Source organism: Chiloscyllium punctatum, chromosome 1, assembly GCF_047496795.1.
Source record: "Chiloscyllium punctatum isolate Juve2018m chromosome 1, sChiPun1.3, whole genome shotgun sequence".
Classification (NCBI taxonomy): Eukaryota; Metazoa; Chordata; class Chondrichthyes; order Orectolobiformes; family Hemiscylliidae; genus Chiloscyllium; species Chiloscyllium punctatum.
In genome coordinates, this window is record NC_092739.1 from 26920600 (window position 1) to 26934118 (window position 13519).

At 42.2% G+C, this 13519-nt stretch overlaps 1 protein-coding gene across 5 annotated transcripts in view; it reads left to right on the forward strand.

The window, feature by feature from the left end:
* The window catches only part of egf (epidermal growth factor), a 156523-nt gene that overhangs the window by 71838 nt on the left and 71166 nt on the right, over positions 1 to 13519 (forward strand). For 4 of the 5 annotated variants that reach the window (XR_011962012.1, XM_072581987.1, XM_072582302.1 and 1 more), the window contains exons 8-9: positions 1825 to 1947; positions 10959 to 11084. Coding sequence is in view for 4 of the 5 variants with exons in the window: in XM_072581987.1 (XP_072438088.1) it covers positions 1825 to 1947; positions 10959 to 11084 (249 nt within the window). In the remaining variant the exon portion in view is untranslated. The remainder of the gene's footprint in view (positions 1 to 1824; positions 1948 to 10958; positions 11085 to 13519) is intronic. The other variant, XM_072582209.1, reaches the window with a different exon arrangement.

Genomic DNA, 13519 nt, shown 5'->3' on the forward strand with positions numbered 1-13519 from the left:
TGCTAACCACTGAGTCACTGTGCTGCCCCAAATAATAATGGTCCCTTTTGCACCAGCATGGGGCTGTGTTGGTGGGAACAGTTTCTGATCTGACAATCTGCTAGTGAACAATTAGGTCACAATATAATGGGAGAGGGTGAATTTCAGCTTTGCAAAAATATTACACGTGCAAGCTGACCCACTAACTTTATGGTTTCAGAAGAAACCACTGGCCTTCCATGTTTGGTCTCAGAAATTCTACTTTTACATGAGTACATGTGGAATTTAGCTGTTTCAACCTATTGACAGTCTATACATTGAACTAATCACTAAATGATCAGCAAATTAATAAATAACAAGTCATAATTATTGTAAATATACTGCTTGAGTGCAATATATTGTTGTTTGATGTATGCAGATATGTAAGAATGACAGTAAGTTATAATGGAGAAATTGGTGAGGATATTTAACTCATTTCAAGTTATGTAAAGTAACATTATTTAAATAAAATAAATGATAAAACACAAACTGCCTTAACACATGGAAGAATCTGAGATTTGTTTAATACAGAATTGCAGTTACAGTAATAGGAGTGGGCCATGCCATGGAGTCATAGAGACATACAGCAAGGAAACAGACAATTCTTTTTTAAACATTGCTTAAACATTCTCTTTTAAACAGGTATTCACCAGCTCCTCTGGAAACTCATTCCATACATGAACAATAATGCGTAAAAAACAATTGTCCCTCATATATTTTTAAAACTTTCTCCTCTCACCTTAAAAATATGTCCTTGAGTTTCCCATTCTAAGGAAAGAAACTTACCATTTATCTATCCATACTCATTATGATTTCATAAACCTCTATAATGTCACCCCTCAAATGCCTACACTCTAGTGAAAGAAATCCCAGACTGTCCAGCCTCTCCTTGTAACTCAAATCCTCCATTCATGGAAACATCCTGATAAATCTCTTCTGAACCCTAGCCAGCTTAATAATATCCTTCCGATAACAGGGTGACCAGAACTGCACTCTCTGGAAGAGGCCTCACCAACATCCTGTACAACAACAACAAAATGTGCCAACTCTTATACTCAAAAAACTGAGCAACGGAGGCAAGCATGCTAAGCACCTACTTAACCACCCTATCTATATATGATGCAAACGTCAATGAATTTGTACCTGACCCCCAGGTCTATCTGTTCTACAACATGTACACTTGGTCTTTACTTTGCACAACTCAGGGTTGATCCATACCAAACCTTCATTGAATATTTCCTCCAAATCAATTATTACCCTTTTGAAGCAAAAATCAACAGTCTCTTTCTAGAAACAAAAACAGGCACTAAAAATGGAATAAAAATGTTCCAATGCTCTCATACTGCATGAAGAATTGCTTTGAATGTACTCAAGAATATTCAATGTCCCCAGTAGAATTGGAGGTGACCAGCAAGGAGATGGTTCCTTGCCTGTCACCCAGCATCACACAATTGTAATACATTATATTTTATAAAGACAACAATAATGATCATATGTGTTATCACTGTAGTCCTACCAGACCATAGGAGCTGCTCTCTTATTAGACAGAAGTGACTGGTGGTGATTTAACCTGAGGGCCACCAGACCTCAGGCAAGGGAAGGGGCTGAGAAGGAGAGTCCTTCATGGTAACCTCAAACCAGTGATGGGGAATTGAACCCAGGCTGTTAACATTATACTACTCTGTAAACCAACAATCCTGCCAACTGAGCTAAATCAATTCCCCGATACTAATTTATTTGCTACACTATTGTTCTTTATTCACCAATGCTAATTTATTTGCTACTTTATTGTTCTTTATTCATCAGATCCTATCCCTTGTTTGGAAAATTACACTGAATGTAGCCATGATTGCATCCAAACATCCAAAGGACCAATCTGTGTCTGTCGACCAGGATCTGTTTTAGGATCTGATGGAAAAACATGTTCAGGTACAACACGTGAAGGCAAAATGTTTTAAAAATGTTTCAATGAAGTGAAGTGGAAAAAAATCTTTGTGTTGATCAATAGGTAATAACACTGTTAAGGCCTAAAACACACAAGATTGATGTGAAATATTTCACAGTAACTTCTGCAAAATTGATCAAAATATATATTTTTATCCTTGGAACTTGCAGAGTTTGGATGAATTAAGTTCATGTGCAAGTGATGAATCAGACTACACATCAGAACGAGTTTTCTTGAAGTATTAAGTAGTAAGCTAATGAGGTGAACAAAATCAGAATGAGAAATTTATTTGTCAGAAATAGAAGAGGTGTAAACTGTGAGAATCACAGATCCACTTTGCTTAAATCACCAAGAAACACACACCAAAGCATTTATGGAGCCTCCATCATATTCCCATATCAAACCTGGGAATGCTAATAAACCAAAGTAAAGATTGTCCAATTCTTCTTTGGAAAGAATTCTGAGGGATAGGAATTGTGACTATTTGGCAAAGCATAGGGCCTCTGCTCTTTGTAGTTTTTATAAATGACAACATAGACAGGATGCAGAGCTGGACTGAGAAATGGCAGATGGAGTTCAACCTGGATAAATGCGAAGTGATGCATTTTGGAAGGTCAAACTCAAATGCTGAATATAAGATTAAAGACAGGATTCTTGGCAGTGTGGAGGAACAGAGGATCCCTCAAAGTTGCCACCCAAGTGGATAAGACTGTTAATAAAGCATATGGTGTTTTGGCTTTAATTAACAGGGGGATCGAGTTTAAGAGCCGCGAGGTTTTGCTGCAGTTCTACAAGTCCCTGGTGACACCACACTTGGAATATTGTGTCCATTTCTGGTCGCCCTACTATAGGAAAGATACAGAGGCTTTGAAAAAGGTGCAAAGAAGGTTTACCAGGATGCTACCTGAACTGGAGGGCTTGCCTTATGAAGAAAAGTTGAATAAGCTCGAACATTTCTCTCTGGAGAGAAGACCTGATCGAGGTGTACAAAATAATGAGAGGAATAGATAGAGTCATTAGCCAGAGACTTTTCCCCAGGGCAGGATTGACTGGTACGAGAAGTCATAGTTTGAAGATATAAAGGAGACATCAGAGGTAGGTTCTTTACACAGAGAATTGTGAACGCATGGAATGCATTGCCAGCTGTGGTAGTGGAAGCAGAGTCCTTGGGGACATTTAAGCGACTGCTGTACATGCACATGGATAGCAGTGAGTTGAGGGGTGTGTAGGTTAAGTTACTATATTTTACATTAGGATTAAATCTCAGCACAACATCGTGGGCTAAAGGGCCTGTTCTGTGCTGTACTTTTCGATGTTCTATGTTCTTAATCAATGAGCAATAAACAACTCCAGGCAGGTTTTTAAATGTTTTATATGGATAATTCTGGCTATTGCAAGAATGAAACCAGACCACCTGAAACCTGAATGAACAGAGCAAGCAACTTGAAAACTCTAGCCAAAAGATTGAAGGATTTGGAATTCACAGAATGAGAACTGAAAAGGTAATGTTTGTTAGAATAGGTGATTTCAATGCAAGATGGAGGAAAATAGAGAAAAGTCAAGAAAATATAGATTAAGACAAGGAAAAAGAGACAGAGAGGAAAACTTTCAGATTATATTCTAAATATTGCATTTTAAAATTCACAAAAAGTAGTGAACAGATGAAGGAATGTAACTCTATGTTTATGAGAGTTGAGTTTCCATGCCAGATAGTTGATTTGATAACAATCAACACTTATCACACCATTAAAACACTTCTGAGATTAAAGGGGCAAGACTTAACTTATAATGTAATGGTAATAGTTATAGTAATTTATTGTTACATGTATTTATGAAAATACTGTACAAAATGTGCAAGTTGCCATAAGCTGGCACAATTTTAATGAGATAAATAATTTTAAAAATGCAAAGTTAGCACAAATTTTATGTTTTGCTCCATCCACGGCTTCTTGATTTCCTAAGTGGCTATGGGATGCCACCACAGTCTGCAGCGGCCAAACCATTCCCAGACTCTGCAACACCAAGGAGAAAACATGTTGAAGCAAATTGTGCTGCCATTGAACAGACCTCTGTCAAAGCCTCATCGCTGCCGATTCTCCAACTGCTGCCACAGCCAAGAGATTGTCCCAAATGGATTCTGGGTAATCCAAGATGGAGGACAGGGAGAATTTCTGGCTGAAACAGCTACTCCTTTTTTGAGGTATTTTAGGTGTTGGTGGTGATTTCCTCAAATTTCAGGAGCAGCACTTATGTTTTATATGCTGTTGCATTGTTTTGGAACTTTGGGGGAGAAAATCTCTTTTAAACAGGAGAGGAATAGACAAAGGAAGCACATGGTGAGATCAGTGCAGGAGAGAGAGAGAAAGAGAGAGACAGAGACAGAGAGAGAGCGCGAGAGAGAGAGAGAGAGAGAGAAAAACCCACACTGCTAACTGACACAGCAATGTACCTGCGCAGTTACTGCCTTTGCTGTTTGAATTCATATATCACTGGACATCAGAGTGCATCTGGGAAAATTAACAAACATTGAAATTCCCAACTAATCTCGGAGGAGCCTTTTTGGGACAGGTCACTGCACAGAAACAGATAAGTGAATATTTTTAAGTGTGGCCTTACAAAACGTCTGCAATATCGAGTAGAGTGAGTTCTTTCTTGGTTATATGTTTTATTGAGATATGTCTCTTGATTAAACTTAAAAATATAAGCCAAAAGTAATTAAGTTAGCCTGGAGCAGTGTTTTGTAGAGGGATAAGACAGTGCTATTTTCTGGTTCTGTAGATTGGAAGAAGCAAAAATGGCCTTTAGTAGAGTGATATGCTCTTCTTGTTGGATGTAGATGTTTAGGGAGAGTATACGGGTTACTGAAGATTATATCTTCAATAAATGCTATTGGTTATGAATCCTATTAGATCAAATGGATCAGTTGGAGAGATAGTTAGAGGCAATGAGGAAATTACAGGAGCAAGGGGATATGATGGATATTAGTTATAGGAAGGGAAAAAGTTGCAGATACAGTCACATAGATGGGTTAACTCCAGGAAAGGTAAGAGAGGTAGGCAGGTCATGCACGAGTCTTCTGTGGCTATCTGTGCTGTTTTGGAAAATGTAGGCGGTGATGGATTCTAAGGGGAATGTAGCCCAAACAGCCAAATTTCTGGTATTGAGACTGACTCTAATGCAATGTATGTTGAGTTCCAAGAGATCACTTTTGTTAGGGGACTCTCTAGTCCCAGGCACAGACAGACCTTTCTGTGGCCAGCAACGAAAACTCAAAATGGTGTGTTGCCGTTCTGGTGCCAGGAACAAGAATGTCTCAGAGACGGTGCAGAATGTTCTCAAGGGGGCAAGGGACCAGCAGGAGGTCATTGTACATATTGGAACCAATGACATAGGAAGGGAAAAGGCTGAGATTTTGAATCGAGAATGTAGAGAGTTAGGCAGGAATTTTAAAAAGGAGATCCTTGAGAGTAGTAATATCGGGATTACTCCTGGTGCTGTGAGCAAGTGTGGGTAGGAATAGGAGGATAGAGCAGATGAATGCATAGCTGAGGAGCTGAAACCGGGGAGAAGGATTCGCATTTTTGGATTATTGGAATCTGTTTTGGAGTAGAAGTAACTTGTACAAGATGGATTGCACCCAGATTGGAAGGCAGATTTGCTAGAGCTATTCACGAGGATTTAAACTAGTAAGATGGGGCGTGGGACCAGGGATATAGTGAGGAAAGAGATCAATCTGAGACTGGTATAGTTGAGAAAAGAAACGAGTCAAACAGTCAGGGCAGGCAGGGACAAAGCAGAGAACAAGGTAGGACTGATAAATTAAACTGCATTAATTTCAATGCAAGAGGACTAACAAGGAAGGCAGATGAACACAGGCATAGTTAGGAGCATGGGACTGGGATATCATAGCAATTACAGAAATATGGCTCAGGGATGGACAGGGCTGGGAGCTTAATGTTCCAGGATACAAATGCTACAGGAAGGACAGAAAGGGAGGCAAGAGAGGAAGGAGAGTCGTGTTTTTGATAAGCAATAGCATTACAGCTGTACTGAAGGAGGATATTCCCGGAAATACATCCAGGGAAGTTATTTGTGTGGAACTGAGAAATAAGAAAGGGATGACCACCTTATTGGGACTGTATTACAGACCGCCTAATAGTCAGAGGGAAATTGAGAAACAAATTTGTGAGGACATCTCAGTTATCTGGAAGAATAATAGGGTGGTTATGGTAGTGATTGGAGGCAGATGTTCGCAGGTAAAGGGATGGCTGGAAAATGGGAAGCCTTCAGAAATGAGATAATAACAATCCAGAGAAAGTATATTCCTGTCAGGGTGAAGGGAAGGCTGGTAGGTATAGGGAATCTGGATGACTAAATAAATTGAGGGTTTGGTTAAGAAAAAGAAGGAAGTATATGTCCGGGACAGACAAGATAGATCGAATGGTGGGTGGCATGGTGGTTCAGTGGTTAGCACTACAGCCTCACAGCAGCAGGGTCCTGGATTCGATTCCCGCCTGTCTGTGTGGAGTTTGCACATTCTCCCTGTGTCTGCGTGGGTTTCCTCCTGGTGGTCCGGTTTCCTCCCACAATCCAAAGATGTGCAGGTCAGGTGAATTGGCCATGCTAAATTGCTCATAGTGTTAGGTGTATTAGTCACGGGTAAATATAGGGTAGGGGAATGGGTTTGGGTGGGTTTCTCTTTGGAGGGGCGGTGTGGATTTGTTGGGCCGAAGGGGCTGTTTCCACACTGTAGAGAATCGAAACTAATCTAATCTTTAGAAGAGTATTAAGTCAGTAGGTGTATACATAAGAGGGAAATCAGGAGGGCAAAAAGGGGAATGAGATAGCTTTGGCAAATAGAGCTAAGGAGAATCCAAAGGGTTTTTACAAATACATTAAAGACAAAAGGGTAACTAGGGAGAGAATAGGACCCCTTATAGGCGGTCTTTGTGTGGAGCCGCAGGAGATGGGAGAGATACTAAACAAATATTTTGTATCAGTGTTTACTGTGGAAAAGGATGTGGAAGATACTGAATGTAGGGAAATAGACATCTTAAGAAATGTCCACATTACAGAGAAGGAAGTGCTAGATGTCTTGAAATGCATAAAAGTAAATAACTCCCCAGGACCTGATCAGGTGCACTCTCAAACTCTGTGGGAAGCTAGGGAAGTGATTGCTGGGCCCCTTGCTGAGATATTTGTACCATCGATCGTCACAGGTGAGGTGCCGAAAGACTGAAGGTTGACTAACTTGGTGCTACTGTTTAAGAAGGGTGGTAAGGACAAGCCAGGGAAATATAGAGCAGTGAGTTTGACATCGGTGGTGGGCAAGTTGTTGGAGGGAATCCTGAGGGACAGGACGTACATGTATTTGGAAAGGCAAGGACGGATTAGGGATAGTCAACATGGCTTTGTGCATGGGAAATCATGTCTCACAAACTTGACTGAGATTTTTGAAGAAGTAATGAAGAGGATTCATGAGGGCAGAACAGTGGACTTGATCTGTATGGACTTCATTAAGGTGTTCGACAAGGTTCCCCATGGGAGACTGGTGAGCAAGGTTAGACCTCATGGAATACGGGAAGAACATTTGGATACAGAACTGGCTCCAAAGTAAATATAGAGGATGGTGGTGAAGGGTTGTTTTTTAGATTGGAGGTCTGTGACCAGTGGAGTGCCACAAGGATCAGAGCTGGGTCCACTACATTTATATAAATTATTTGGATGTAGGCGTAAGTGGTATAGTTAGTAAGTTTGCAGATGAAATCAAAATTGGAGGCAGCAAAGCAGTTCACCTCAAATTACGATGGGATCTTGATCAGATGGGCCAATGGGCTGAGAAGTGGCAGATGGAGTTTAATTTAGATAAATGAGGGGTGCTGTTATTTTGGGAAAGCAAATCTTAGCAGGACTTATACACTTAATGGTAAGGTCCTAAGGAGTGTTACTGAACAAAGAGACCTTGGAGTGCGAGTTCATAGCTCCTTGAAGTGGAGTTGCAGGTTGATAGCAGTAATGAAGAAGGTGTTTGGTATGCATTCCTCTATTGGTCAGAGTGTTGAGTACAGGAGTTAGGAGGCTATGTTGTGGCTGTATAGGACATGGGTTAGGCCACTTTTGAAATATTGTGTGCAATTCTGGTCTCCTTCCATTCGAAAGGATGTTGTGAAACGTGAAAGGGTTCAGAAAAGATTTACAAGGATGTTGCTTGGGTTGGAGGATTTGAGCTATAGGGAGAGGTTGAGTGGGCTGGGGCTGTTTTCCCTAGAGCATTGGAGGCTGAGGGGTGACCTTATAGAGGTTTATAAAATCATGAGGGGCGTGGATAGGATAAATAGACAAAGTCTCTTCCCTGGGGCGGGGGAGAGCAGAACTAGAGGGCATAGGTTTAGAGTAAGAGGGGACAGATATAAAAGAGACCTAAGGGGCAATGTTTTCACACAGAGGATGGTGCATTCATGGAATGAGCTGCCAGAGGAAGTTGTGGAGGCTGGTACAATTGCAACATTTAAAAGGCATCTAGCTGGGTACGTAAATAGGAAGGGTTTGGACTGATATGGGCTGGGTGCTGGCAGGTGGGACTGAATCTGGTTGGCATGGATGAGTTGAGCCGAAGGTTCCATTTCCGTGCTATACATCTCTGTGACTCTATAACTCTCAAGGGCTGAGCACATTGTCAATTTCCAAGAACTGTTTGACCAGTTCAATAAATTAACTCCTGAGGATGGAAGAATCATTCACTCTGCTGCTATTGCAGATGCCACCAAAACACCAGAAGAAAAAAATGGACCTCAATTCATCAACATTGGAACAGTTGTTCAAGACTCTGACTATGAGGAATGGATCAGATCTGCCGTTCACCTGCACCGAGGAGACTTTCTCCACCACCACAGCCGCAGAAAGAAGAAAAAATGAATTTGATTCAAAAGTTAAGTGAAGAAAAATAAAATAAAAGAAAAAGGATGCAGTCGTTCATGCAAGAGGGAATGGACAGGCCAGGAGTCCGAACACCTCTTCAAAGATGGATGATGTGTTTAATTCATGAGTACGACACAAATACTACAATCACATGCCATTTAATGAATTTCAATTGCAAGGCTTCTGTTTTCACAAAGCTACTGATACTGGAACACGTCTTGGATAGCAATAGTTGAGTTTCCATAAATAAACAGTGCATTTGTCCTCAACTTAAGGCACAGCAGTATTTGCACATAAGTAATAATGGTGAATATCATTATTATTTCCATTATTTCAGTGGAAAAGTATATGCCAATATCATCTTTAATCTTCCGCACGTTTATAATCTAGTAGATTGTTCAAAAAGGCTCTCCAAAAAACAATCTAATTTCCATTTGGTGTTGATTAGTATGTCAAATACTGACATAAATGAAGGATTCTAAATGGAATTAAATGAACCACTGGCACAATAAAGAGTTTTAGAGGAGTATCTACGGGTTTCAAACAGTAAAATTAAGTATAAAATGGAGAAATAAGAGTTTAATAAAGAAATAGGCTAAACAAATTACAATAATATTTTCCATCTAGATTATTTCTATTGAATTTGATGTTAAATGCTCTGGGAACATGAATCGTTCTTCTTAAGTCTCCCTGCAAATAGTCATATTATTGACAACCAGAGGAAACTGGGGCTGATAACATCAGTAATTTGAAGAGGGAGCTTGAAAGGCATTTGACAAAGACAAAAATAACAGGGGAATTGCAGGTAGTGAAATGTGCTTTTAAACTCTGATCATTTTCAATTCTGGTATATTTCTGTACATAAAATTAATACTTTTCAGAATCATTAAGCCACTCATTTTCAATTGAGGTAACTAATGATTTTCCGGAGTTGTGATAAATTTGTTGTAATGGCACTCCAATGTTATTAACTAACTTTATTTAGGCTTTATCATGAGAGGATTTGAGAAAAGGAGGAGTGAAGTTGTACTGAAGTTTGGTTAGACTGCACCTGGAGTAACATGCAGTTCTGCAGTTCTGGACTCCTTGTCTCACGACTGATATTACCATCGAGTAAGTGCAGCAAAGGTTCACCAGACTTATTCCTGGGACGATAGGTCTGTCCGATGATGAGAGATTCTAAAGAATATAGGCAAGCTGTGCCTATATTCTCAAGAGATTTGAAGAATGAGATGTAATCTGGTTGAAAGCTGCAAATTACTTAAAAGGATAGACAGGGTAAATGCTTCCCCCCATTGGAGAGTTTAGAACCAGGGAAAATAAGGGGCAAATCACTTAGATCTGAGGGGAGTTTTCTTTTATCAGAGGATTGAGACCCTTTGGAATTGTCTCCCACAGAGGGCTGTGGAAGTTCAGTCTTTGAGTATGTTTCAGGTAGAGAATGATAGATTTCTGATTACCAATAGCACACAGGGTTATGAGGGTGGGATGATTAAAAGTCATTGAAGTGAATGAATAGCCACGATTGTATTGAAAAGTGGAACAGACTCAATGGACTGAATGCCCTGCTTGTGTTCCTATGTTCCATTAGTCAACATGTTAAAAAATATGAAATGTTAATTGTTATAATTTGGAGATGCCGGTATTGGACAGCGATGTACAAAGTTAAAAATCACACAACATCAGGTTATAATTCAACAAGTTTATTTGGAAGCACTAGCTGTTGTGTGATTTTTAACTTAATTGTTGTAATTGTACTAAATATTTGACTAAAGGGATTTTTGGTGCAGAGTTGGTTTCTGCTGCAGGGAAAATATCTACTTGTTGGACTGCATTATTGTATCATTGTATAGGAACTCTTGAAGTATCCTTTCTACTTGTGAAAGGAAATTTTATTTCAGGTTGAAACTATTTTAATGATATGAATCTGTATTAAGCATCTGTATAAGAATCTGTATAAATCAGAAATACCTTTTCTAAAGGGCAACCAATTGACAGAACAAAAGCAGACAAGGAATTAATAGTGGGCATTGTTAAGTTATGAGTGATTCCATGACCCAACTCATTTTTTTTTCAGGTTGCACTGCACCAGATAATGGTGGCTGCAGCCAGATTTGTGTACTGCAGAATCCAGTATCCTGGAAATGTGAATGTCTGCCTGGTTATCAGCTACAACTTGATGGGCAGCACTGCATTGCTTCAGGTCAATATTAATTCCTAATGTTGAGAGTTTTAGTAAATCATGAATTCTAAATTAACATGAATGGGGAAGGACTTTGGTCAAGTACTTACAATTCAAAATGCTCTCTCAAGCACTACTTAACAGAAACTAATTGATCTGTAGAAATATAAAATTTACAAATTGGAATCCTGGCCGGCCAACTGGCAGGAGCTGGAGGCCAAAGTCTCGGCTCGCCTAGGCCGCTGGACAGGACTGCTCCGAGTGCTATCTTACAGGAGCAGAGTGCTGGTCATAAACCAGCTGGTGGCCGCCATGCTGTGGTACCGGCTGGTCACTTTGGTCCCTCCTCCTGGCTTTGTCGCTGACATCCAGAGAACGTTGGTCGACTTCTTCTGGGACAAAAAGATGCACTGGGTCGCTGTGCAGATTCTGAGCCTCCCTATTGAGGAGGGCGGTCAGTCGCTGGTGTGCGTCCGCACCCAGGTCGCGACGTTCCGCCTTCAGACCTTGCGGCGATACCTTTACGTCGAGCCTCCTCCTAGGTGGTGCGCCCTGGCGACGTATTTTTTCCGCCAGGTGCGTAACCTCAACTACGACACGCAGCTCTTGTTCGTCAACCGCGACGGTTTGGAGGTCGCCCTCAAGACGCTGCCTGTCTTTTACCAGGACCTGATCACTGTTTGGAACATGGTCGAATCGCGTCGTGCCTACCCTCCGGCTGGAGTAGCGGCTGTTGTCAGGGAGCCATTGCTCAGGAATCCGCAACTCCGTACTCGCAGGTTCGAGTTGCTGTCGGAGGGGAGGGCCATGGCGGCGAGGGTGACCAGGGTCGGGGACGTGCTGGGTGCCGGGGGCCTGGGCTGGATGCTGCCGCAGGACATAGCGAGGAGGGCAGTGGTAGACGTCCGGTACGTGGCCACCGCCATCCGACGCCTTAAAACGGCGGTGCTCGGACCCGACGTAGTGCACCAGTTGGAGGACGCTCAGGTGTGCGGTGGGATCCTGTCTGCGCTCACCCCAGCCCTGACAGAATTTTACATTGGCCCCAAGGTCCCGTACTTCCCGCGGGAGCCTGTGCCCCACAACCTGAGCCGCCTCCGGAATTTTAATTTTGTCTCATTCAAGGATGTGAAAAGAAGGGACCTGTATCAACTGCTGCTGCACACCGTCCACCTCTTCTCCCTCATCCACCGTCCGGACATGCCTTGGCGTGCCCATTTGCCACCGGGCGGTGGGGATCCCCAGTGGAGGGCTGTCTACGTGGGAGTCCTCCCCCTTTCTCTCGGGGATCTGGGGTGGAGTGTGCTGCACGCAGCGGTCCCCTGCAACCGCAGATTGCGGTGGTTCACGGACTCCCAGCCCAACTGCTTGTTCTGTGGCGCTGTGGAGTCCGTGGACCATGTATATATTGGGTGATTGGGTGTGGGCGTTTGCACTCCCTTCTTGATTTTCTTAAAAACCTTCTCCTCTGTTTCTGGCTACACTTCAGTCCCACGCTCCTGATCTTCGGGCACCCGGTACGGAGGAGGGAGGGCAGGTCCGAAGACCTCCTCGTGGATCTGCTCCTGGGCCTGGCCAAACTGGCCATCAACAGGTCCAGGCAGCGGGCCGTGGAGGGGGTCGTTAGGGCCGACTGCCTGCCCCTCTTCGGGGGTTACGTTGGGGCCAGGGTGTCCTTGGAGAAGGAGCACGCGGTGTCCACCAACACCCTGGAGTCGATCAGGGAGAGGTGGGCGCCGCAGGGAGTGGAGTGCATCATTTCTCCCTCCAACTCTATTTTGATTTAGTCCCTACCCTCCCCTTCACTGTTTTTGATCACACAGCATTGCCCTTTGATGTGAAGGGCAGTGCTTGTCACTGGCCACTTGGGTGTTTTCCTATTTTCCTGGTGGGGGAAATTGAATAAAGATTCGTGCACTTTGTGTCTTTCACTGTGTCTCACACCTGCGCGCACACACCATGGGTGCTGGGGATAAAAAAGCACTACAGCAGTTAGGCGGTAGTGTGGGGGGGTAAAAAAAAGGAAAAGAAAAGAAAGAAGAAAAAATATAAATAAAATTTACAAATTTACAATCAGAATGTGGACTTTGTTCATTAGGCGCACACAGTAAAAAACAGACTAAATAAACTTCAAATGAGGAAGAGATTTGTAAAATGATCTATTCTTTCTCTTGTCTTCTGTCAAGCTTGTCTATTACATGAGATTTGGTATCATTTCAACTGTATTTTGCTAAGCAACGAAATTACACTGTGGCCACCTAACTCTGCTCTCCCTCCACACTCCGCTCCACATCACCCTTCCCCTAGCGGGTTAAAAGTCTAAATGGTTAATTTTTCTTGCGTAACATCTTACGGTCTGCTTTTCTTTCAAAATTTCTTTCTTCTCCCTTCCCCCACTTCCAAGAAGAAAATCTACTTTCAAATCCTCTGCCCTTGCAACCTACCACTCAATCTTG